We start from the raw sequence: 27,406 nt of genomic DNA, 5'->3' as shown, positions 1-27,406 counted from the left end.
TCTTTCGTAAATAACTTAGAATATTAAATGTCTGTGCCACTCTAACTTTAAAAACTGCTTTTTTGCTAGCTGCACAGCTCTGGGAGTGGAGGCTGTGCAGCAGGGCCACGCTGCTCAGACATGGGCAACTACATTCCATCCATTTTAAAACATTTGACAAATAGGTGAGTAAAATGTACAGCCAGTAGGTTAATATGAACACTGCAGCTCAGCAATCCATTGAAATAGCAGAGCAAAATACTATAAGAGATACAATTTGGACAGACCGTACATTATTTTGATCTTGATTGACAAAATGATTAACTTATTTACAATTGTGTTTAACTAATAAATTGCACCGTCTGGTTAGTCCATGTTCAGAAAATAACTGCAAACACTGTATTTTATTTTTATAAACACTTTATTATGCAGAACAATGGACATTGTTGTGATTAGTAAAATATAAATCTATTTTAAATAGGTAAAAAAGGTGGTTTTTAATGAAAGCTTTAAAATTGATGAAATACACCTATGATATAAATATAGTTAAATACATTATCTACGTTTGGATGCAGCCAACCATAGTTAGCTACTTGGAACTAAATAAAAAAAGGAAGAAAGATAATGAATTATTATGTAAAGGCATGCTGAAAAGCGAGAGCTGATTTAAAGCCAAGAGAATGTAAAAATGTAACAGATAACACATCTTGCTTCTTCTCCATAATGATAATTTACAAATCTGAGATAGCCATGAAGTATAACATTTGTACAAAATCTTGGGGCAAGTAGAAAAAGAGCAACATGTAAAATAGGAACACTGATTAAAAATAAAAAAAGATCAAATCCAATCCACTGTGTCTACAGTGGGCACCCCATGTCCATTTAAATATCCTTTAGACTTTTGATTCTGTTAATCTAAAACAGCTGTTCTACAATGTTAAGAACAAGCACACCAAATCCAAACCCCCCATAAGCCCTTGGTGTGTGGCCCTTGTCATTTTAATCAGCATAGTTATAATGGATTCTTATTCTCTTCAACCTACCTGGCTGCCACCTGGTTGCAGCCTGCATGCTACCAGCGCTGTCTGGCCCACAGTATGAGAATCACTTATAAAAATCCAAACATGAAAGATAAGAGCTTACACTGATGCTAAGTGGAAATTGTTGGAGGCCTAGGTTGGCCTGAGTTGCTTGACTGAGTCGCTTGACCACTGTTTGAGGCCTAGTCTCAGTAGCCTGATTGCTTTTTACACTTGGCAGAAACTAACAGCTTCTGCGCACCACAGCACATAATACTGAGTGTGAGTTTGGCACAACACAGCAAATAGTTTAATTTGCAGCTGCACATAGATAAAGATGAATAAGGATAAGAATTTATACATTGTATGTTAAGGAGAGATCTTTCCCACCACCTCTTCCATTGCCAGATGTTGTTTTGCTCCAATTTATCATGGTGAGAACATGAATATTAGTTATTACTAACAATGAAGGAGAGAGAAAGTGAAGGAGAGGAGAACGTCATCTAAGATAAGTGAATGAATGGATGTTGTGTAAAAAAAGGGTATCAGAAGCTCCTACCCAGGCAAGGAAGTGCGCTTCCTCACCTCCTGATTCCACAGGAGATGCTGCTGGATTGATCACCTGGCAGGGCTCCTGAAGACAGCCGTTCCTGTACACAGCCTCTGGAATGAACACATAACTCCTTGGGTCTAGTGAGTATGGATATGTCGTAGTTAATTTTTGGCTTTGTATTGAACTACCTAAAAAATCCTTGCACATTAAACCTTATTGATCTGCAAATCGGGCGTACCGCGTCTCACTGGTTCCTTACACTGATCATAGCAAGTGCCCTGCAACAGAAATGGCACCTGCTCTAATGGCAACACTCTTTGTCTAACGGTAATAACTTCCACGGTGTGCCATTGCATTTACCTAATCAGTGTGAGCCAGAGCCTCAGATGGGGGCACAGCTCCACTGGCCCTGTAACTGTAATTATAGTTATAATCTATTCTGAACACTTCTACACTGGCTTAGTCTTTCAAAAAAGGCTATTGTGATGGCCCTTTCAGAGTTCAGGGGGAGAAACCAGCCATGGTGAAAGCACCGTAATTTGGTCCCTGGAAATAAAAGCCACACTGCACGGTGGTTGCCAGGACTAGCAGGGGCTAAATATTTAGGAGTGCTTGGCAGGTGGCCCTCCATAACTGTCCCATTACACAGCATAACCTGCTGGCCTTTGCTAGGAAAGGTCCTAGACAGATCAGCAGGACAAGCCAGAGGCCTGTACAGGGACTGTAGCTAATAGGGCTGAGGAGAGGCATTTAATGATGGTTTGGACTGGTTGCTTCCTTCTTTTTCTTGCTGTTTAATGACTCCGAAAGCAGTATCTAACTTGAGAAAGCTATGTGGAGAGGGCCTGTGAGAGCAATCACGAAGGAGGGAAGGACTGGGGAAGGAAATGTAAAAGGAAATATTCTTCATCAGTGTCCACTCTCTGCTGCTCTCATGAACAGTCACCTCATTTCTGTACGGCTGGGCTTAAATACCTATTGCTTTGAATGCTGTGTACTAGTATTGGTCAAACAGAGCCGTCTTTAGAAACAGTGCTTCACTTGCCAGTTGCTTCAGTTTCTATGGGAACAAATCACTTTGTCACAGGTTTCCACTGGATTTAAGTTTTCTTCTAGCATCTCAGATTCAAACACGTCAGGTTTCCAGCTGTTCTCTCCATCTGATTTTCAGAGGGGCTCAGTACACACAGCTTCCACCGACTTCAGCTGGAGTCGTGAACTGGCACTGCTTCTGCATGTCTCGCCATTCTCTTTTGAAACTGTTTGCTGGATTTTTCAGAAGAATTCAATAGGAGCTGCAGTGGTCAGTACTTTTGCAATGAGGGGCTTGCTGTGTTTACTACTAATTTTTAATGCTGTCTTAGTTAATGCTGTTAACTAATACTGCTCATTATCAGTCATTACTTAAGATGATTTTTGTTTATTTTGTAGTCTGACCTTTCAAATCTACATTCTGTTCTCTCTAGGCTTCATTTCCTATCCCCACTCTCCAGAAAGAGGACCCCCCCCTTGTACCACCTCCTGACAGGTTGGGCTTGAATTTGCTTGAGGATTTAACAGATCACATGCAGATATTTATTCAACCTAAAGGCACAGATTTCTAAGAATGACTCATTGCTATGCAAAGGCTGACAATGTTTTTATGCCAATCTGGATTCCTGGATCCTGGCTGGCCAAAGGGTCAAAAGATTTCCCCAGTGCCCCTGCCCAGCTTGCCCTAATAAGCTGTCCTTTTGGAGACCCTATCGAGCAGGTGTTGTAGCTGAATACACTCTCCCTCTTCTCCCTCCATTTATGTATTTTTCTTGATTGCTGAAAGTTGAGGACTTCCTGCAAATCCAGCTACTTTTCACAAAAAGAAAACATTTCTCAGAGCTCTTGTGGTGGACAGAGCTGGTTTCCTGTTCTTCTGTACAGAACCGAGTAGGAATGTTTCATTATCCTCTGAAGGAAGATGGCTACATGCTGTATTTCCATACAGTGGAAAAATTATTTTGTTTATACTGCTTCACAATTGTGGAATAAGGCTCCTTAATTTTGAATGAGGTTCTTATTTGTTCCCCAATAATTCTGCTCAGTAAATGTTTACAGTAGTTCCATTTGTCCAGAAAATTGCTTTGGGACTCAACATTCAGGCTGACAGATAATTCAGAGGACTGTTTTCTTTACACGTTGCACCTTTTCTTCAGCATCTTTGAAGTCTTCCCTTGATCAATTTCAGTTTCATGCTGACTCTGCAATTTATTTCTGATAAAAAAACAAAAACAAAAATCAAACCCAACAAAATAAAATTTTAGACTAAAATTCTCAATGGCTCTGATTCTATTTTTAAAATCTAATTCTATTTATATAACAGAAGGGAATTTGTTACATTGTAATATTAGGCTTGCACTTTCTAGCTTCAACTGACTTATTAAAAGCCTGTCAAAACAAAAATAAATATGCACTGATCTACCCTGTGATCTTTGCCCATGCTACAAACCTGTCTGCTTTTTGCTTTAGGAAAGGAATGTACGAGAAAACATGGTGATGATGCCATCAGGGACAAGAGCCATCTTCTGAAAGCTATCCCGGCACAAAGGGATAAATACTCTTGCCCAAAGGCTCCATATGATTCTTCAGAAGCAACTCTTTGCAATACCTGTCAGAAGGATCTGTTCAATGCATCAAGCCCCAGCAATCATCTGTCCCCCAATAATCAGCTGGCTTGTTTCAGGTTTGAGCCTCTTTCTGCTTGTCTAGTTAGCACTATAGGGGATATTTCACATAGTGATTTTGCTGATAGCAAAAACTGTCAGCTCTGTTGCTCCAGAAGCCAACAACTAGCGCTTGCCTTTGTCCAGGAAATAGAGGTAGTAGCTGAAAGTTTATATATTAGAGGCCAAATTGTGACTGTTGTAAATCATTGTAATTCCACAGACATAAATAGACCTATGTTGAATTATACCAGCTGTGAATCTATCCCCATGTGTAAGAAACACAGTGAAAGACACCTTAGAAATACCAAGTGTGGACATAAACATACAATTTCTTATTTCTATCTCAAATTAAAATGAAATTTTAAAAAGAAAAAACGGACTAGGAAGTTAAATTTAGAAGCTCTTTCTGCCTTTATAAAGGGTGATGGGGGAGAGCGAGTATGTTCACGCTTTAAGAAGAATATTGGTTAGAAGAGGAAAGAACGTAGATACTGTATTTTTTCTACCAGATCAACATACTTTCTTGAGAAACAGATTTTGAATCAGTTATTATAAACATGCTTTTCAGTAGGCATTAATTTTAGTTCCTGTTATACCTGAACGATCCAGAAGTCTGTCCCTGGGACATCTGATCATTTTTCATTGAAGTCATCGAAGTCCTTTTTCCCCCAAGAATGGAAGTTCTTCCTTTTTGTTGTTTCCCTGAAAAGGCATGGAAATGTGGTTTAAAATCACTCCAGTAACTCCTTTTGATTATGATTTACCATGCAGTGGCCATGTCTTTCTTTTCACACTTGCCAAAGGCTGGCATGTTTTAGAATGTGGCCTAATGGCTTAAAGCACAATCACATCGTTTCTAAGCAGAAAAAAGTGTGTTAGTGAACTAATGGAGACTGCTGTGAGCTACAACCATATGGAAGAATAAAGGCAGTTGCTTTGTAATTTTAAGGAAACTTGTAGAGAAACTATTTGATGTTAAGCTCCCCCACACTTTTTTGTAGTCTCAACTATATCTCTAGTTATTCACCCATACGGCCAGGCAGGGTTGGGATGGGAGAGGGGGGAAATGATAGCATGGGGATAGGGTGGGTTCAAAAGTGTCTAAAGTGAGTTAATTAGGAGTATTTAGTGCCACTGACTTTCAACTGAACTTGTGGCCCTAATTTCGAGGTGCTTTGAAACCTCACCTTAAATATTTCACTACAGCAACTGATTAGAGGATTCAGCTAGGTCAGGGATTTTCAACTGGAGGTTACACACTCAATTAACTGCACCTGCAGATTTGGCTCCACAATTGAGGGGTCTAGATGTGATTTTAACATTTGTCCATGTCAGCTGAAACAGTGACTTCATTAAGGCTACGGTTAACTCCTGTAAGTATGCAAAGCTTCCATGATTATACCTTTTCATAGGAGTTTACTTTTTTAGGCTGCAGGTGGGGAATAAAGGAGGCTTATTCCTTCTTCCCCACCAAAGGAGAGAAATCTGGGTGATTCAGTTCTGATGCCTGTTTGATTGCAAATAATTTTAATCTGTGAATGGAGTCCCTCATTATGGTCAGGTGTTTCTGAGAAGGATGCTGAAGGTGTCAAAGTAATTCTAGGTTGAATAATTAAGTTAGCCAAAGCCTTAACTTGCTGGATACATCTCTGGTAAGACTTTCACAAACGTGTAAAATGATATAGTAACATTCATGCCAGAGGCTCTACTTAGGTGAGTTTCTCTCTTTTCCTTGAAGATGCATGTTCAAATCTGAATCTTCTTATTTGGTGGCTACATCTGTCTTTTACCAGATGTAATCCGGCAGGAAAGCCCACAACTCTCAGCTATGAGTGGTAGATGACTTTTCTTGGAACCCTTTCCCACTCAGGGGGAGGTTTTCAAAGGTACAAATGGCACTTATGTTCCCCAACTCCCACTGACTTGCAGGTGAGATGTGTGCCATACTGCCATTTGTACCTTTGAAAACTTTCTAGTGTGGTCAGAGAGTATAGCCAGCAAACTAATGTCTTGGGCTTGAAAAAACTTAGGAGGATTCTCTGTTAGTTCAACACACATTTAAACAGGAATCCACAAGAGCAATTGTTTTTTTTCCATTGAGGATACTGATCTGGGGAGGGTAAATGGGTAAAAGTGCTGGCTTGTAAATCTGATGTCCTGTATCAGCCTGGATTGGAATCTTAATTGGCGAATCACATTGCCTAGTTTCTGAACCAATGTTATAAGAAAAGTGGGGGTGTGTATCATTTGAAAACCCCTTACCACGCCTGAAGCGTTAAAAAAACAACAAATAAGTATCCCAATACTAACCTGATTGTACACTTCTATTTAGAGGTTGCTTGTGCATTGTGAGTGGAACTCGGGCTAACGAAGCTAGGTCAGTGAGGAAGTCCTGTTCTGCTTGCTGAACACAAAAGAAGACATTTTATGATACTCTATAAAAGAGAAGAATGTTAACAAAAGTCAAACAATTTGATTCCAGGCCATCCTATTCTACTCAAGGAGAGCATATGTGGGTTTAGAAGAGCAAAGCAGTCACCAGGGTCACATCTGTGAACCAAAGCATGAAGCAGGAATAAGAAGTCTATGTCCTCTGCTTTTGGTCAGCAAAGAGAGAATGTTGCAGAAAGGACAGAAATGTTATCGCAATGACAGGGTAGGCATGCTCACAACTGGCTCACAGAGGGAACTTGAAGTGAGAAAAATACACATTAAAATAAAAACCACCTGCCAAATTTTCTTCTCTGTACTAATGAAATACCCTTTGGGAGGATCAGACTTAACACATTAGTTGATCTGTTCTTGACAAGGCTTTGGCAAGCTCAGAGCCTGATGAGCCACAGTCCATGAAAGTCAATGGGGTGTTTTTCCACTAACCTCAATGGGCCTTGGAAAAAACCCTCGGAGCCCATCAGATATTTTGCCACTGAGTTCAATGGGAGCTGGAACTCAGCTTACTATACCTGCAAATTATTTGACCTTGATTTACCTTTAACTGATTCTCGAGCTGTGTTTCTAGATGATGTAGTACCAATATCTTCTGCTTTAGGGAATCTAGACGAACCTGCTGCTGCATGTCGAACTGTGCCAAGAACTTTTTTTGTTGTAACAATATCCTGGTAAAGGAAAGCAAGCTAGTTCAAAAGTGTTTAGTTTAACCTAAGGAATAGATCTGTTTTTGTGCTTATGCATACTAGGAGGTTTGTTACAGAATGAGAAACTATGACAACTGAGATCACCCCGTGCAACCATAAAAGGACAATTAATTTTGCTGCAGCAGTTAATTTTAACAGCTTCCATAGTCACTAAATGGAACAAAAGTTTTTTTGTTTTGGTAGGTTTGCTCTACCTCCAAACTGCAGGAGCATATGTTGCTTTGGATAGTCTTTTGGTAAGATTCAGGCCCTCTTTTATAATGTTCTAAGGTTAGAGGCTGACATCAACACTATAATATTCTGCATTGTATTTTCAAATAAGCTCTTTTGTCTTTCCCTGTATTGTCCATCTGCCAACAAGACTTACTTGTGGAAGCTCAGCTAAAAGAGAAGAATCAGGAATTTCACTCTTGGTATTACAGAGCTTAGCTGAGATGGAGCCAAACAGTGTTTGCATTGGCAAACGTATTGTCTGCTTGACTTATTTTGTTGGCCAAAGATTAATATTAGAACAGCAGAACCTCAAATTTCTGTAACTCTGTTGTATCTGAAATGCTTCTTTCCTCCAATCAGATCTGCTTTAAAACTGCAGTTATTATATTAGGGCTACTAGTCACCCACCACATTTCTGAGAACTATGAGTGCCTTTGATCTCATAGAGCAGTTTCTCAACCTGGGAGGATTTGGGCTCAGGGGGGCAGGGCTCAGACAGATTCAGCTCCCTGCCTTTTCAAGTCATGAATTTCAAGTCATGATCCTGGAAGGGTCATGAATTTTTTTAAGTCCAAATGCGATCACCAGCACAAAAAGGTTGAGAAACACTGTCCTCTAGCATTCCCACATACAAATGCTACCTATATATCATCACATTAGCTAATCAAGGCCGATTTTAATGCTGAATGCTTATGGAATGTTGGCTTTTTCTAATTGCTCTTTGAGCATGGAATGAAACAACTGAATTGAGGCCCTAAACCAACTATGGAAGTCTTTCTATTGGTATTAATGGGAGTTTCCCCACTGATTTCCTTAGGGCCAGGATTTGACGTAGAAGAAATCACAATGACAAGTGCGGAGCAAGTCTTGATGATAGCTTAGAAATTAATCAACTACTTTGGATTAACAAAAAACTACATTATCCATCACTATGTACTTCTGCTTGTACTAAGGTTAACTGCATTTTATTTTATATGAAATATATTATGGAGAAAGTAAAAAAAAGTAAGCAACAGCTACAATTTGTGAAGTGAAGTGAATTGTGTTTCATCTCTAAAAGCAGAGATGAAGATTGTGGAGAGTGATTAACAGTGAGATCTTTGCTACAATCCTGAGTTACATGGATTCCTTTCTAGAGAATATTACAAATGAGGATGAAGAGTAGGGACTTGAATGATGATTTCTTCTGAATTAGAGATAGCAGGGTATCTGGACAAATGCTTATCCTTACTGTTGTGACAAAATGGAACAATCTACGCGTCGCTCCTCATACTAAGCCAGGAAATGATCACAAAAACAAATATCTCACAAATTTCATGCCTTATGGCCCAGTCTTGCAAACACATACACAATGAAACCTTTTACTCTAGTAAATAGTATATATCCATTAGTAAGTGCTTTTGGGATCAGGACGTTAGTTGTGTAAAATCATAGTAGCAGATTACTGATCCATTAACTAGTATCCATTTACTACAGTAGTACTCTAAGGGCTGGATCCCTTTGGAAGATCTAGCTCTAAATATAATGCAGTATCTTTCAAACCACAGGTTGCTAATTGCACTCTTCTTTGCATTTTAAATAAGGTTATTCACGATTCCCTAATTTTATCTTAGTTACAGTATAAATTTATTCAAAGTGAACAACTGTATTTTCAGTGTCTTAACCACATTAGACTGAATATGCTGTGTCTGAAAGTCTCCAGCTCATATTTACTTCAAAGTACTTTTAAAAATTAGCATATGATTTGAAATATTTTTAAAAATCTTTTCTGATAGCAAGTGCCTTATGTGCTGCTTTACGTACTGTGATGAATGAACATCAAAATGTTTGTTAATAGTCACAAAGCAATTCTCGGAGCTCAGATACACATCATTTGAGAATACACTTTTCTTTTCCTTTAAAGGCAAAACAAGCAAATGTCAAGAACAAGATTTTGGGGTCTGTTGTTTGAAGTTATTTAACTGTAGCTTAGTTCACAGAACTGAAACAATTCACAGGATTTAAGTAACGAGAATAAGTACTATTCCTGCCTGCTCTCACCTTTGATGGACTGCAGATGACATGTCCAGGGTGCCTTGATTCATTTTTTCTTTCACTGTCTGTTCATTCTCTTGTTTTTTTCTGAGTCTGTTACTTTCAGTCCTTTCTGCTAAAATAACATTTCTGTAAAATTTTCTGTTCAAACTAACAAATCCTGTGATGTTTTTACTTTGAGTAGTGATAGGAAAATGTAAATTAATTTATTATCAGCCCAATTCAATACTATCCCAGTCCTTCCAAACTTAGTGCTGTTGTAGTGTGTAAAGTACTTCTTACATACACCTGCTGTGTATACTTATGCTACTATGATTTGTTTTATAACCAGTTGAAAAATTGGCCAATTTTTTTTGTAATTCACTGTTCCAGAAAGGCTCAGTGGCAGGTAATAATTTTCAGAGAATTATTATTTTTATCCACTTTTCCCACTAGGCTGAGTGATGTACAAGAAAGTGAAGTGACTCCCTCAAGTCATAGAACTCAGTCCAGGTTACAGTCTAGACTTCTGCTAGCTACAAGTCCTTCACACTAACAACTCGGTTGTGAACTTTTCAAGGTGTACCCATTTCCGTTTCATCTTGAGGAAGAAGGCAGGAGCAAGCCCTGATAAACCAAAGGATCTAATCCATTCTGGATATAATTATACTGAAGTCGATGCAATTTGCACAAGAAATGGATGTGGTCCCAGGCTGCTAAACTTGTTTGTTTTATTATTTGTGTTATGCTTTAATGAAGATCACAGGCACCACTTGTGCTTCTGTAGGACACAATTAGCCACTGCGGCAGGGTCTTTGTTTTTCTAAGTACAGAGGAGGATGTGATACAAGCACAAGCCCAATCCTCTCCTGAACACAGTATGGCAGACTTCAAAGTGGAGATGACAGCTGTTTCCAGCAATACCTCAGGCACAGCTGGACCTGTGATAGATAATAAAATAAGGAAAAGCAAAGCAAAAGGCGGAGAGCAAGAAGCAGCTGTCACAGGGCTACAAGAGGCTAAAATAACATGTAAGGTTCACAGATTAGCTTAACCTGAGTATTGTGTTAAAGAGCAGTATCTAAAGAAAATGCACCAATTCTAGGTTTCTCAGATAGGCTATGGTTGATGGCCATTGGCAGGAGTTACTAGACAGGTGTAAGTTCTGTAGAACTCTGTCTCGTAGCATAATAAACAAGAATCACAAAAGAGGAGTAGTTGTTCATTGCTATTAAAAACCTAAGATGGATAGCAGTAAAAGCACACAGGTCTGCAATATTCTTTCACTCTAGTTATTCATGATTGCTTTTGTTTGATCTGTGAGTCTCCACTGGGTGAGTCTTGGGCCACACAGATCTAGACTGTATTCTCAAGGGTCTTATACACAGCTGTTTTTATTACCAACATAAATAAAGTTGTGATCTATCATGCCAGTAGGTTTATACTCAAGTAGCACAATGAAGGTATTTTCCCCTAGCTGCGGATCTTCAATCAAAGAGCAAAACCGCACTCTTAGCAGCTGCTTATAAATTTAATTCTCACACAGCTTGTAACTTCTGCAATATTGATGCGTTGAACCATTAATATATCCAAGCAGATGACAAAATGTTCTAAATGAGCAACTGCCAGACTTGGTACTTTTCAAACTGGCTCTCACTCCATACTTTGTTGCTCAGTCATGTGAGTGATATTTAAGTCCCTGCTAAAGCAAAGCATTTAGGCATATGCTTAAGTCCATTCCTATTGAGCAAAATATTTTGGCACAAGCTTAGCTGTAGCCAGATGCTTAGGCTTATCAAAGACAATGGGAGTTAGGAAGGTTTCTAAGTTCAAAGCTGACTAGGGATGCACTGCCGAATCAGGGCCAAAAGCCACCAGGAGTTGAGGACCTCAGTATTTTTCAGGACTAGACCCTGAATGACAAATGCAGGGATCCTTTGCTGCATGGCTCCAGTTCAACAATGCAGGCTCTAAAAGGCATTGAAGCTCCTACCCCTTGTATTGCATGCTTCAGAGTACAGCCTAGCAAACTGAATGGGAGGTGGTGGTCATTGACTGGTACAGCCAAGGTCTGAGCTTGGTGAACTGGTGACATTTTGGAAATCAAATCCTGAAATGATTATACTTGTAGAGCTTTGGTTTGTTTTTGATGGTGCATGCAGATCTACACATTTGATTTCTTTTGTGACTGACTGTTACATAAGACAAGTGTTTGTATTTTAAAGATCTCTTTAGATGTCTACATAAATTAATGGCATTTGTCAAAAATAAACCGTAACACAACATAATTGCTGCTATTATTCATACCCTGAAGAGATTTCAGTTGTTGAAGTTTTCTGTCTTCATGCCCGTCCATGATTTTTCCTATTTGCTGGTAATAGTTTTGAACCAGTCTATTGACACCAGTGCTGGTCACATATACACTCTCTACAGCTGCTTCTATCAATCTCTCCTGCAATACACAGTGCAAGTGGTTGTTAATATAGTAAGGCAAGAACTAAAATGTTTCTGTCAGCTTAAGAAGTGAAATAGAAGACAAGCAGAAAACTTCATTTTTGTGTGTGTGTGTGTGTGTGTGAGAGTGAGAGTGAGAGTGAGTGAGAGAGAGTGAATTTAGTGCTTGTGAAATGTGCCAGATTGATTTTCTGGAAAATAAGGCTCTCTGTTTATCCACAGAACAGCACGACATGAATAATAGCAGTGCAAGCTTCCCTACCAATGCACTTCAATCGTCATATGGAGAGGACTACTTCTATGATAGAGGGGTTCAGCCTCCATCGCCCATTCTGTCCTGGATTGCCAATGAGCTACAATGCACACAGAACTCTACCATATTTCATTGTACAGTACAGTAAGCCACTTCTCCTCTTATCTCTGTCAAACTTGCTATATACTTTAATATGGATCAACCAATTTTCATCTCGACTTTGCAATAATTCTGTTTGTTAATTTATAGTATGTATTAACCTTAGACTCCTTGTAAATGGGTAGTGATCCCAACCTGCTCCTAACCCTACTAATTCTCTCTCTCTCGGAGAGAGCTCTTAACTCTTTTATACTCCTGAGTTGGGCCTAATAAGGCCTGGTCTGGTTGCCAGGATAAGTCAGCAGAAGAGCTCTGCATCTCTATACAGGGTTTGTAAGATCATATAACAGGTTGTAGTTCTTCTGCTTGTGATGCTTCCTTACACTGGATTATAAATTACCATAGCAGCCTTCCATTTTTTCAGACAAAGTATTTCCCATTTCCTAAAAAGGCTGTTAGGGACTGATCAAATACCTTGAAGTCCTCTCCATCTGCGGGACTTTGGTTAGCAGCTTCTTGCCGGGCGTGCTGGAGCAAGGCCTGTCCAATCACTTGTTCCATGTGCTGCTGTACAAGCTGAAGAGCTTCTTGGATTTCTGCGACTAATTGCTGGTGAAATTCCAAACGTGTTTGTTGAGTCTCCTCTTCCAACTTTTCTTCTTCTTCCAGAATATGAGATTCCTGGTAATCAGACAAAAACTATTAGAACACTAACTTCCCACTACGTACTTTTATGGCCAAATAAGTGGGCATTAGACTCTTGATTCTTTAGGAGACAAAGTCATCCTTGGGATAAGTCTATTGATCTTAATAGCGATATCAAAGTTGAGTATGATCCTACTGTATATGTGGTTTTTAAAGGAAATTCCCTTCACCCCTGCAACAAGGCTGTCTTTGATTATATCTAAATGTACCTATTCTTGGCTCCCTCCAGGGAAGGGTGAGTGGGTAGGTGTTTAGGATGTTCATCACCTGTACTATTAGGGGGTAGTGTGCTGCTAAAGGTGTCATCTTTCAGATGAGATGTGAAATTGAGGTCCTGACCACTTCTGGTAACTAAGTTTTCAACAGCTAGTGTGTTAACCTCAATGACCTGCCTTTATTACAAACTGGGTAACTACAATTGCTCACCACAATTTCAACTGTTTGGTATTTTTCTTTCCTTTTTGTCCTAAACTGTTGTTCAGCTTTGCTAGGCACTGTTAAATGGATGATGTGGTTTCACCCCAGAGGCAGCTGCATTTTGGGTTTGAATGAAGCAATTCTTATAGGGTAAGCTGGTAAACTACTTTGGGATCCTTTGTAGTGAAAGGCACTAGGTAAGAACAATACTCAGGCACTTGGATAAAACGTTGATGAGGGCAGTATATTGTACGGCCTTAGAAGATAACAGTAATGCAAAACACTGGTTTTCACTAGCAGAGGGTATAGGGAAAGAAAAGGGGGAAATGAGGTATACTTTAAGCATACATTCAATAAAAGCCAGAGAGAATAAATAAGGTAAAAAGACTTTCTACAAAAAAATGTGTTCCAGGCACTGCAATTATTTCTGTGTCCCTTGACACTGTCTGCTATAAATGCTATTTACTTAATTGCTTCCTATTAGTGATGGCAGAAGCTGATCAGGTGCTGCTTACATGAAGCAAACTAGGGATTTGTTGGATCCCAAGAAGTCCCATCCAATGGGAAGCACTGAAAAGATTTCTGAAGCAAATGCTCTGTGCTCCTCACCTGTGAGCATACATATGGAAAGCAAACACACAACATGTCATAATTCATCGCTGAGTGACCTTGGGCAAGTCACTTCACTTCTGTGCCTCAGTTTCTCCATCTCTAAAAGAGATTATTAACTACCCACAGGTATTCTGCAGGGTGATGGTGCCCATGTTAAAGCTGGGTTCTTTTGACACATCTTTAACTCAGGCAGATGTTTCTGATTTTTTTTTTTGTTTGTTTAAGCCCAACAGGAATTTTATGTATTAGTTTTTCTTTCTTACAAGGCACAGATGTCATCTTATCATAGTTGAACTTTGGTTTGTCTTGCTGTTTTCTTGAATGAAATTTACATTTTTATACTGTTAGAAGATTCAATGCCTCCATTACGCTGTCTAGCAGCATATCTAAAATGGTATATGCTCTCATTTAAGTTAATTTTAAAAAATATTGTAAAAGTAAGCAATGTACAGACTCTCTGTTAGACAATCTGTGAATTATCCGCTCCCACCGTTCAGCTAGTCAGCTCCTTCCCCTTTCTCCTGTGGCAGGGGATATCATATGGTACTATTCTTGGCATTTCTTTAGAGGGCCAGTTTGTGGCTGGCCTCTATAGATCAGTACAAGAGGGGAGGGGCAAAAAGAACACTCCTTGCGTCCCGTCAGCTGATCTATCCAGAATCTTGCTGGGGAATATAGTCTCTGCTTCAGATCAGTGTCTGTGTGGGAGGCAGGTTAAATGCAAAAACAGGAGAAATGTGGTAAAAATGTGTTTGTGTTTTCAGTTTTAATAACCTGAAGCATTCATAATATCCCAAGACTCTTACATTCAACAGGAAATATTTTGATGGACAAATCAATCCATACGAAACTGGTATCCAAATTATACTAGGATCTGGTTGTAGACAGAGTTGCTGACTTCTACTTAAGGGCTGAAATGAAGGATAGAGTCCAATGAGAGGTAGGCAATTGAAGAAAGACTGGTCCGGGGCTGAGATACACAAAAGATACTCATCTGCTACAGGTGGAGTTAAGCTTCTGAAGTCACTCTCCATAGGACATACAGCTACATTGTGTTTCATAGGAAAGTCAACCCTATCTATCCAGTAGTGTTGGTTGGGTTGGGGACTAACATGAGTGTCTGAGTGTTGAAATTTGAAATCTCATGTGAAAATAAGTGAACTGAAGATTGACTTTCCAGGCAGGTCATGCAGACACAAACTACCCTCCTTTCCTGGAAGCAGATACTCAAGAATGGCCAATGAATATATTCACTCCCATTAACTCTAGAAATACAAGAAATAGACAAGTCAACTAACAGACATTGCTGAGTTAGGGAAGGAAAAAGAGAAGATGGCCAGCCTCTCATGTGGATGTGAATGACCGCTGCGGAACACATTTCTGGCCCTGTGACAAGACATAAAAACCCTTTACCACAAGGAAGGGCTTTTACAGTGCACAATTACTAACAGCTCTGGTGGGAATTTCTCTCACCTTCTTGCATGGGGCTTGTTTCCTTTACAGGCCAGCATTGTACGTTTCAACTGTTGCTTTCACAAAAAATAAAAAAACACTAAAATCTTTGTTATTCTTGCCAGAGTAGCCTTACAGCTAGAGGAGTGATGTCCTCTGTACACCTAAAGTTGTAGGAAACCTAATTTTTCTATTGAAACGATACTTGTGCTAAGGCACTTTACATGTTTATAACGGGCACATTTTTTAATAGAGGGTGTTTCTTTTTCTCATCTTTATTTAATTTCTTGGGACTCCCAAGGCTGCTTTCAATGGCAGACATTCTACAAGATAAGAACTGGTGAAAACAGTCAGGAAACGATAAATACCATTGCTTTCTGTAGTTGCCACTGATGTTCATCTTGACAGTGTGAGGAACTCTTTTGCAGAGTGTGTTGCTCTCTTAATTCCTGAAGCAAGCTTTTCTTCTGGGACATTTTCATATGAGTCAGAGTAGCCATAGCAACGTTTCGGACAGCTAACCTTCTGAGAACTGAACACAGCAAGAGTCTATGTTTCCGTAATATGTACTTAGCAGACCTGTGAAAGGGATCATGAGTTTTTAATCTCCATTTATCAACTGAGCTACTTGGTTGTTTTGTGTATTTATATTCAACAATGACAGCCATGGCTCATAGATAAAAGATTTACACCAAATACAATGCATGTTTTGTGTAGGGTCTGTCATACTAATTGCATCCCAAAATACTTTACAGAATTATACAGTGCATGTGTCACTGTGACAATTTTCCAATTTTGTAGTGACAAAGTAAAAAGGAAAAAAAAATAAAATGAGAGGGAGGAAAAGAAATTAAGAAGCCTATATAATGGAGTAAAAGATGTCTTCATTTGAGATTTGAAATGAGATGGAAAGTGCATGTAGCTGAGTTATACAGGAAGGTTATTCCAAATTTCAGGAGCTGCAGAACAGAGTCTTTTGCAACCAGCATTTATGGTACTGTGTGGTGGGACAGAGAGGAGACCAGTAGTAGTTGAATGGAGGGGAGCAGATAGAGGAAGTTTATGGTACATTTTAAGAAATAAAGAGGTCAATTTTGAGCCTGAAATGGATGGCGAGCTAATGGAGTAATCTGAGGGTGTGGGGCAAGGCAGGCATGCTTGTGTGTGTTAGAAGGGTGGCATCAGCTTTCTGTACACAAGGGAGACTCAGGGTGTGGAGAGGTCACAGAGGAAAGAACCGCAACAGTCAGAGGAAATAAAGGCATACATGATGATTTATGGGGAGGCGGCGTCAAGATAGTGGTCTACAGTGGCAACATTGCTGAGGCAATGATAGGCAGCTCTGCATGCATGCTGTAGGAGAAAGATTTCAGAGTAGCAGACAATCTCAAAGTCATGGTCAATGAAGACACTTGTTGTCTTTATGAAAAAAGAAAGACAAGATGTGGAGTTGTGTTTACTGAGAAGGCTACTTCTGCCCAAGGGCACTATATCTCTTGTAGACACATTTAGCCAAAAGAAGAGGAGATGAAGCCATAAGTTTTCTTCATCAAGACAGGAAGAGAGAGTGGGCAGGAAGAAGTAAGGGGTATCAACAGATATGTAGAGTTCTGTATTGGATTAAAAGAAGAAACGATTAAAGGTCAAGAGGAAAGAGCAGTGGACTGAGAACTTCATCCTGGAAGGTTAAGGGAAGTGTCAGTATATAGCAAGAATCCTGGCCTGCTACAAAGTGAGACAGAGAAATCAAGTTCCTATATAGCAGTCGAACTTGTGAATGCAAAGTTAGGGATGATTCAGAAACAAGAGTAAATATTCTGAAAACAAACCATTTGACAAACCACAGGCTGTCCTACCAAGAAGAGAGGTCCATCACTGTGTAACCCATCATGATCACCAGTAAGCATTAGTATGACACAGTGAGGATGTTGGGGTTTTCCTCATCGTAGGATTCTTGCAGTGTTAGCTAGTGAGCAATTAATTTTCGTTCAATATAAAACTTATGGTAGCTCTCTCTCTCTCTCTATACAGATAACCGAAGAGTCTCTGTTCATAACTCCCCACCCAAGCCTGGATTATACAAGAGTTTTTCATTACACTTGCAGTTTTACAGCATTGTTTAGTGATAGGACCATACTCACTCCTCACTGAGGCCACTTAATCGGCTTAAAACACCTTGAATAATCTTCTCATGTTTCTCAGACAAGTGTTGTTGCATCACAGCAGACAGAGCATACTCCTTCGTCCATAACTAAAAGAAGAAGGGGGGAAACCCACAACATTAAGATCTCATTTTAATCACTTTCAAATGGTGCTATACTATGCATTAGTTTATGATTCTGTAATATGTTTATGAACAATTACAAACAATTTCCCTCTCAAATACAAAATTCACTCTGCAGTATTTACAGATGCCCCTGCTTTCAAGTAATGCTGTTCAGGAATATTTTTTCAATACTTATGGGCCTGATCTCATTGAAAACAATGGGAGTCTCTGCACTGACTTTGGTAGGCTTTGGATAAGGGCTGGGATGTGCTTCCCAGTGATTTGACTTTGTGGTCTCCATTTGTCTGACAGAGGGTAACCAAACAAACAGGCACAATAATATTTTAATGAATGATGTCTGGGAGCTTCAAAGGTTTTTTTGGAACACTGAAGACCCTTTCTGAAGGGCAGTGTGTTTTTTTTACTTTCTGTCAACAAGGTGAAAATTTTATCATCTTGCATCAGATGACATATTCCATACAGAGACACAAGTTGGATGAGGTAATATATTTTATTGGACCATAATCTTTTATTACTTCACCTACCTTGTCTTTCTAATATCCTGAGACCAACAGGACTAGAACAATACTGCACATTCCACACAGTTCACAAGGTAAGGGAGACAGAGTTGTCTAGTGGTTAGAAAAGGAGAGTGGGGTCTGGATTTATGGATTTAATTTATGACTTTACCACTCACCCACTGTGCTGCTTTGGACAAGGAGTTTAATCTGCTGGTGTCTCAATTTACCCATCTGTGAAATAAAATTTAAATCAGCTTTCCTCCCATGACTCTCTCAGTGCAGTTTGTTTGCTCATTATATCTGTCTTTTAGACTGTAAACATTTTGGGGCAGGGATTTTACTTTGTCTTGTGCTGTTCTAAGCATACTGCCTGCATTTAACCAATAACAACCATAACAATATGGGAACTTAAGCCCTAAACTCTTCTGTTACTGTAGGCTGAAGCATTATATTTAGGGTGCACTGGAACCAAATGACTGTGGGGTGAAATTCAAAGCACTAGTTGGCATATATAGAACTTGAAATGAACTTCAAATATAGCTCTCAGGCTACCTCAAGAACTGCCTCCCATCCCTTTTGGGATCTGTGCTCATCCAGAATATGAGGGATCACATTTTCAGCTTGAGTAAGTGGACAAAGCACCACTTAAATTGAGAGCGCTGAGCCCATTAACCCCAGCAGAGAATTGAACCCTAGAACTAGATGGACAAGGTGAGACGCTTGCAGGTACTGATGGTAAAGCTTGGTATTGGGTCTTTCTATCTGATGTTCACTCCTTGTGGACATTATTGAGCCCACCTTGCCACTTTTAGGAAGGGTTGCAAGATGCACCTATTTGACCAGGACATCCAAAATGAGGAAATCCTGGATTTGTAGCTGGCTGGTACGGCTGCTAGCTGCAGGTGTCAAATTAAGCTTTATAAAGCCCTCTGAAATCACAGAGATAGGTGCCAACTAAATGCCTGTAATGATAAAATAACTGTACCAATATCTCCCTTTGGGTTATTCTGTTCATGGACAAGGCTGTGACACAAAGACACACCTGTCTTCACTACTCTTTATCGGCAGCTTGAATCAGAACTGACATACTCACTACACGTAACACACTGTTGCCATAATCTGTAGCTAAATGTTGTCCTGTATCTTACTTAAAAACTAACAACTCCCTGATCATTAACATTTTTTCATGGTGTAAATACAGGGTATGAAAAAGAATTACGAGTATGTGCTAGAATTATGTTCCTGAAATGTTTGGCAAGCAGTGCGTAAGCCCAGTCTGCCCTAGACAAAGAAATGTATATTTGCTAGTCCTTGGGCACAGATAATGAAGGCACATTTACATAAAATGGAAACAAAGCCATCCACCTTGCAAGTGTGGGGGACTGCCTTTTGAGGGGGTCTATAAACTTCAAAAAAATGACTGTATTATAAAAGTGCATCAAGTGAGGTCTTTTCTGAAAGCTAATGACACACGGGTGATTGATATAATTGTGACATATATGTATTGATACTATATGAGGAAATACGGATAATTAATTATATTAGACTATAAAGTCTGTGCCCAAATGCAGAGAGAAACCAATTTTCTCCCAGATAGCAGGGAAGGCAGCTATCTACCTGTCTCCAAAAGCAATGGAAGCTCCATTTACATATGAATTAGCAGAAGGATGGGAAGTTCACGAGAAGGGAAGAACAGCATGAGGTCATCCTGAGTCTGGGAATAAAACAGTGAGTTTGGGAAGTTTTAAGGAAAGAGACTAAGCCATCCTGGCATCTATCACTGGACAGACACAAGGGCCCAGAGCTCTTGTAAAGTGAGAAAGATGGGTCCTTAAACCAAACGGGATGAAGTGTCCAGGAACAAAGGATTGATAAGAAATCTACCATGAACCAAGGCTGTAGCTTGTTGAGTTAAATATTAGCTATTAGAAAGTATATTTTTACTTTTGTTGTTTGTAACTCTCTCTAACTTTATTTCTTTCACTTTGCATCACATAACCTATGTCCTTTTGTTAATGAACTTGGTTTACTTTTAGTCTAAATCAACCCAGTGCTGTGTTTGAATGGAAGTAATTAACTCCAGTTAATGTGGCAAGCTGCTTGGTATTATCTCTTTAAAAGGGCAGACAAATCTTATTATTCCTCTGAATGGTCCAGGAAAAGATCTGGACATTGCATACCATACTGTTTGGGGAAAATTCGGGACTAGGGCTGTTGGGGTCATCTTGCCAGGTGTAGCCAAAGTTGGTGGAAACCAGAGTAGGGTTGCTGTGTTGTAGGCAGGCTCCTGGGTTCGACACATTGAATCAGCACAAAAAAACACTCAGGATGGTGCACACTTGTCTGCTGGCAGCTGATGTCCAGGCTCTGAGCCACAGCAGCAGAACAGTTAAAGCAGCCAGCCTTTTAGAGCCGGGGGTGACACAAACCCTTACTGGTCTGGATTGCACCTTAGTTGTGATATGGCTACCAAATGTTTCCTACCTAACTGCGTATTGCTAGAAAACCCTTTTGTTACTAAAGATCCTGCACTCTGCTGTGTACTGTGCTCTCTTTCTCTCTCTGTGAGTGGTTCTCATGAGATGAGAAGAACCGAGCAGACCTTTCCATTTTCAGAAGGGGATTTTCAGAGATGGGCAGCCAGTGGCTGCTCTCTTGCCACTGGTTTTTGGATACCTGGCCATTGATAGAGAAGTTGTTTTTATGTGTCTGCCAGTTTAGTCTTTAATATTTTGCGGATTAAATTAATACAGGAGAGACTTTCTATATTATTTTTGCTGTCAAACAAAAAGCTAAATTTGTCCATTCCAGACAGGCTGTAAACAAACCGAGTGACTCAACTGATCACAAAGAAGGGAAATCTATTCATTGCTATTTATTATTTGTTAAGCACCAACAATGTGTATGAGGCTAAGTAAGCTTCCCTTTAGAGAAAATGAGAGTGAGTCATACTTTTCTCTGAGAGAACATCTAGCACAAGATCTCAGCATAAATAAGGATAAAGGTACCTGTCATGACTCCTTGGAAAAAAAGGACCATTAATAAACGGAATAATCTCTTTCTATGTCTAAAAGTTCCCTCTCAATGAAAACCTTTGCAGACATAAACCCTTGCATAAAGAACTAGTCACGTAAGCCCAGATCCTTGGTCATGAGAGAGGAATACACTGTTGAGAGAGGGCATGTGCACAAAGGTAGCTTTATGCCTCTCTTGCACTCCTATCCTAGATCACCCCTGCGTTGGTCTGGTCCAGCCTCTGGCCACAGGCCAGAGCGACATGAAGGCTTCTTTAAATTATGCCAATGGCCAAGACAAAAGCTGGGCCTTGCTGGAGACTAGGGAGCCCTAGCCATGTCCCCTTTCTCCTGGCCAACCTGCTGGCTCTGTGCCTACAGAGGGTCTCCCCTTACATACCCTGCTGCAGAGTTGCTTTGCACCACTGATGTGGCGCAACGAGATTCAAACTCGAGAGAATCTGGGCCCTAGTCAGATAAGTGTTTGTCAGGCAAACTGAAAGGGGAAACACAGAGAGAAGACTGGATTCTCTGCTGCACTGATCTTCCACAGCTGCACCAGGCTCTTATGGAGCTGTGTAAGGTGTTCACACTTACAGCTGGTTACAGCTCCCCCACTCTCAGGGTAGAGCTGTGTGACCTTGAGCCCCAACACAGGTTAGAGATGCCCAGTGGCATCTCTAATTTCCACCACCTGCGTATTGTCCCTGGGTATCCCTCGTACCAGCCTGCAAATGGGGGGGCGGGGAGCACTGAGAGGAGAAGGCGGGACTATCAGAAAGGCTCATGCAGCCTGTACCATCCCCCTGTGCACCAGGATGCGTGGGGAGGGATTGTATGCTCCTGAAACATAATCCTTCCCTTAACTCTCCTAAGGCAGCATGTTACAGCACTTCCCCTTCAGTGCATGACTGTGTCTAAGTGGTGCGATATGGCCCTAAATACTATTAAAATCTCACCAATAGGTTAGTATTGTGCCCAGCTTATAGATGGGTAAACTGAGGTTCACTGGGAGGGTTAGGTGACTTGGTCTGTGTTAAAGATTCAGCAGCTGGACTGGAACTTAAAGCTGTGATTCCTCATTCCCTTCTAACCACTACAGTCCACTACCAATACAGGAATGATAATTGAAGTGGGAGTATTAAGGTTGGAGAGGAATGTAACTAAAAGGCAGGCTAGACTACCTGAAAAGAAGAGCCATTCCAATCACCGTGAAATAATGAGCCTCAACCAGACTCACATTCAGAGACGGAGATAAGAAGCACATGATATGTCAAAACTGATTGTGTGAGCAGACTCTGACTAACCTTTGTGGGAGTCAAACTAAGGATCTGGAAGGCTAACTGACGGAAGCCCTTCGCCCTCCTGTGTCTCTGTGCATTTTGCTGCAGCTTTGTTTCTTGGCAACAGGCCGATTATATGATCGCTAACAGTGGGCACTGCACTCAGCCCACGGAGAGTGGAGTAGCTCTCTGCTATGTAACCATAACCATACAATTTGTGAGTTACCCTGAGATACAACGGCAAATTGAACACAGCTATGTGTTTTCTCTCTCTCTCTCCTCCCCCCCAATCTTTGTTTTACTCTGGAATTTAAAAAGGAGAGAGCATGCTGACATTTTTAGCATCTATGCTTTTAGGAATACCACAGGGAAGAAATGTTGCTCTCCCAGCCTGTAGATGGTGTGTGTGATGCATACTGAATGCCAAGTAACAAAGTTAACCAAACCCAGCATCCTGCTGTGTATAACCAGTGCACAGACCTTAACTTTATTTCCTCCCAGTTGTGAGCTAGGGGGCTATAATGTAAATTGCTCAGCATTTATTTTCATTCTTTATTTATTCCCATTTGCATCTGTTGTGCCCTCTGGCTTGCAGGGCAAAATTAAACTACCATAACGTCTCTTAAAACCCCCCACAAAGCTATGAAATAAAAAGAACTTTTTCTAAAGGGACTCCCATCCCAGATGTGCTCTAAATCGCTGAGTGCAAAGAGAAATACACTCAAAAGAAATACAATCCACTAAATGTCAAAGGCATCTTGAATCACCTTGGTAAGAAAGCGGCAACTCACTTGGGAAAACTACTGAAGAACTAATGAAGAGGCTAAAGAATTATGTAGAATAGCTGAGCATATTACTCTTAGTTAAATACATTTTTCAAAAAGCAGATGAAAACTGTGTGCCCTACATAATTATGCCTTGGAAATTAAAATGTATGTAAATTCTATTGTACATTGGTTCCTATACTGTCCTCAGCACTGTAGTAGTTGAGCACCTTCCAGCAGGGCTTTAAGTGACATGACTAACATTTCTCGTGGGGTTCATTCTCTCATTTTCACCCCTAGGGAAGAACTGTGTGTTCAGTGGAATGTTTGTTTTGGTAGGGTTTTGTCTGTTTTTTTTAAATGTGCACACTGCAGTGTGTATATCAGAGAAGCCAGGTTGAAGATGTGCACCTTACACTTGGAATGGAACATGGTGAGATCTTTGATGGCCCTTAGGGAAATTTACCAGCACAGCTATCCTAATATAATTATACTGCTACAACTATGCTGTACACCTACCTGTGTGGATAACTAGGTTACTTACCAGTAACTGATGTTCTTCGAGATGTGTTGCTCATGTCCATTCCACACCTCCATGCACAGTTCCTGGAATGTTTTTCCCCTTAGCAGATCCTGTAGGGCCGGCTCTGGTGCCCCCTGGAGTCCCGCGCACATGCCGCAGTATATAAGGCACTGCCGGCCCTATGCCTCTTCAGTCCCTTCTTTCTGCCAACTCCGGCAGTGGGGATGGGGGGTGAGTTGTGGAATGGACATGAGCAACACATCTCGAAGAACATCAGTTACTGGTAAGTAACCTAGTTTTCTTCTTTGAGTGATTGCTCATATCTATTCCACTATAGGTGACTAACAAGCAATACCTCAGAGGTGGGTAGAAGTTACCGGTGAGCTGCCCTCAGCACCGCTCTGCCAAATCCCATGTCTTCTCTCGCCAGGGTGGACATTATACTCATCGCTCCAGCCTGGCCGAGACAGCACTGATTCAACATGCTGCTGGACCTTTCGATCACCCCGCCCCTGGAGCTCCCAAGATGGCACGACCTTCTCTCCCAGGACCATGGTCGCCTGTTGCACCCGGACCTGGACTCCCAGCACCTCACGGCCTGGAGGCTCTGTGGCTGACGGAGGGAGAGAGAGCCTGCTCAGCGCAGGTCCAACAAGTCCTGCTTGGCAGCAGGAAGCACCCCTGATGACAGGATGGACAAGGAGTCGGACCCCATGAAGGGACCCTCTACAGGTGCAACTCTTTATCAGGAGGGGGAGCACCCACAGGACGCGCCTCGGCAGTCCTCTTCCTCCTCACCAGATGAGGCAGTCTCCCGGGACCACATGGTGCTAATGGAAGATTTCAGGGCGCACCAGGAGCTGCTCAAGAGGGTGGCATCTAACTTGGGGCTGGAGGTGAAGGAGTTAGAAGAGGCCGATGATAGCCTCTTCAATGTGTTGGCGGCAGCTGCCCCAGTGAGAGTGGCCCTACCAGTCCATGAAAGGGTCCTTAAAATTGTAAAGGCCCTGTGGCAAACCCCTTCCTCAGTCACCCCTATGTCAAAGATGGCTGAGAAAAAGTATTATGTCCCGGCTGAAGGGTTCTAGTATCTGTTCACTCACCTGGCCCCGCGAACCCTGGTGGTAGATGCGGCCAACCAGTGGTACAGGCAAAGTCAGCCAGGTTCCACTAACAAGAACAAAGACAACAAAAGGCTGGATTTGTTTGGGAGAAATATTTATTCCATTGCAGTTCAGGATTGCCAACCATCAGGCCCTCCTGGGTAGATAAAATTTTAACTTGTGGGACTCCCTCAGGTGGTTCACTGAGGCCCTGCCCCAGGACCAGGCTGCAGACTTTATCACCATAATGGACGAAGGAATCACGGTGGCTAGGGCAGCGCTCCAGATGTCCAGTGATGCTGCTGACTCAGCGGTTAGGGCCATAGCCTCCACCATTTCCATGAGAAGGTGCTCATGGCTGCAGTCCTCGGGCCTGTCCCAGGAAGTACAGCAATCGATTCAGGACCTCCCCTTTGATGGGTTGACCCTATTCTCCGACCAGACCGATGCAAAGCTGCACGGTCTGAAGGACACCAGGACCATGCTTCGCTCCCTGGGCCTGTACACGCCCCAGACCGAGCCCCGCCTGGAAGACCTCGACGGGTGCCACCTCTTCGCATGTGCTGCCTCCGGTGCCAGGGACTGACGTCGGCGCCAAGAGGGAGACTCCTCGTCCTGAGTCGAAGCAGGCCAGCTCGACGACGCTGACCTGGAGCGACTGCTGGGGGAGCGTCCTTGCTCTACCCCCGGTGGCCGTCCGGTGAGAGATCTTCCTCCCTGTACCGGGGATCTCCACTGCCCTTTGGGGGGACCCAACGCGGGTTTGCCCCGGGACATCGGCCCCTTCTCCCTCGGCGGAAGGGGGGGCAGAGGTGGCATAGGCAAGGCCAACCAGGCTCTTGGCGCCTGAAAAGCTTCCGGTGTCGACGGCAGGGGCACTCTCCCACTCCCAGGAGTCAGGGGAGGCTCCCTGCACGGAGATGCAGGCACCGGAGAAGACTCAATGCGTCGGGTTCGGTGCATCTCTGCACTCGACCCTGCCCATACCAACGGAGCAGGGGAGTATCCGCACTCCACGTGCTGCTTCTTCCTCTTCGGCACTGGTGATGTTACTCGGTGCCAAGTCGAGGCTGGTGCCGGCGGTGCACTCTGCACCGAGGTCACACTTGGTGCTGAGGTGGAGTGGGCCGGCTCAGACGCCGGGCGGAGCGCTGCTTCCATGAGCAGGGCTTTTAACCAGATCTCTCGGTCCTTCTGAGTCCTCGGTTTAAAAGCCCTGCAGATCTTGCACTTATCTTTTCTGTGCACTTCCCCCAAGGACTTAAGGCACCGATCGTGGGGGTCGCTGAGTGGGAAGGCCTTCCTGAAGGAGGCACACGGCTTGAATCCCGGTGACCGGGGCATAGCCTAGCCACTCTAAGTTCCTGCAGGGACTTGCTTATCTAACTACACTTAACAATCACTTAACAACTACTTAAAACTAACTAAACTACTTAGAAAAACAAACAGTTCAAAGAAGGGGAATAGAACTTGCTGAGAGCAAGGCTAGTTCCAGCAACCATCATGGGCGGAAAGAAGGAACTGAGGGGGCGTAGGGCTGGCAGTGCCTCATATACCGCAGCATTAACGTAGGACTCCAGGGAGCACCAGAGCCGGCCCCACGGGATCTGCTAAGGGGAAAAAAGTTCTGAGAACTGTGCACGGAGGCATGCACTCACCTATAGTGGAATGGACATGAGCAATCACTCGAAGAAGCAGCTCTGTTTTGGGATACAGAGTGCCTTTTTTTTAAATTTGTTTTAAACCACTTCCAAAGACAAATAAAATAAACGAAGAAAAAAGACACTCTAAATCTTGAAAAAAAGATATCTGGCATAGCTATAACAGTATAATTAGACTGGCATATTTCTGCCTATCTATTTCCCAATGTAGACAAGTCCTTAGTTCCTGTGGAGATTTGTTCCACGGTTTCAAAGAGGCCCTCATGAAAGCTGTTGCATAGAAAGTGTTACGTTGAAAAATGCCGTGTACAGTATTTATGGTGCTTTAGAGAGGGCTGTGATAATTCTATTATAACAGATATTTCTGTCTTATCATTCTATGATAATTAACATAATTGTCCGCTAAACCCTTTATTCTTTTTAAAAACGAATATGCGAAGCATTATCCTTTACTTCAGGGGGTTCTCAAACATTTTTTGCTGGGATCCCCTTTGAAAATATTTCAGACTGTGACTAGCCCCCCACAAAAGTGATGACCCCTCCCCCCCATGCCATGCTATCCTTACCGGCATGCACGGGGCTGACAGCTCGCGCCCCCCCATAATAACCTTGTGACCCTGAGGGTCATGACCCCCAGTTTGAGAACCC

General features: G+C 41.8%; 1 protein-coding gene across 2 annotated transcripts in view; it reads right to left on the bottom strand.

Annotated features, from left to right (window-relative positions):
• Positions 1–1,965: 1,965 nt before the first annotated feature.
• The window catches only part of EVC (EvC ciliary complex subunit 1), an 82,819-nt gene continuing 57,378 nt past the window's right edge, over positions 1,966–27,406 (bottom strand). Inside the window, exons 13-21 of one of the 2 annotated variants that reach the window (XM_067556409.1) lie at positions 17,765–17,874; positions 15,992–16,202; positions 12,912–13,118; positions 11,939–12,083; positions 9,659–9,767; positions 7,240–7,366; positions 6,561–6,654; positions 4,847–4,952; positions 1,966–3,798 (exon numbers count right to left, since the gene is read on the bottom strand). In XM_067556409.1, coding sequence (XP_067412510.1) covers positions 3,717–3,798; positions 4,847–4,952; positions 6,561–6,654; positions 7,240–7,366; positions 9,659–9,767; positions 11,939–12,083; positions 12,912–13,118; positions 15,992–16,202; positions 17,765–17,874 — 1,191 coding nt within the window. In that variant the 3' untranslated portion in view covers positions 1,966–3,716. The remainder of the gene's footprint in view (positions 3,799–4,846; positions 4,953–6,560; positions 6,655–7,239; positions 7,367–9,658; positions 9,768–11,938; positions 12,084–12,911; positions 13,119–15,991; positions 16,203–17,764; positions 17,875–27,406) is intronic. The other variant, XM_067556411.1, reaches the window with a different exon arrangement.

The sequence above is a fragment of the Emydura macquarii genome, unplaced genomic scaffold (assembly GCF_026122565.2).
Source record: "Emydura macquarii macquarii isolate MOO-44397 ecotype Brisbane River unplaced genomic scaffold, CSIRO-AGI_Emac_v2 contig_1768, whole genome shotgun sequence".
NCBI classification, from domain to species: Eukaryota; Metazoa; Chordata; order Testudines; family Chelidae; genus Emydura; species Emydura macquarii.
This window is presented reverse-complemented; position numbering and strand designations above follow the sequence as displayed.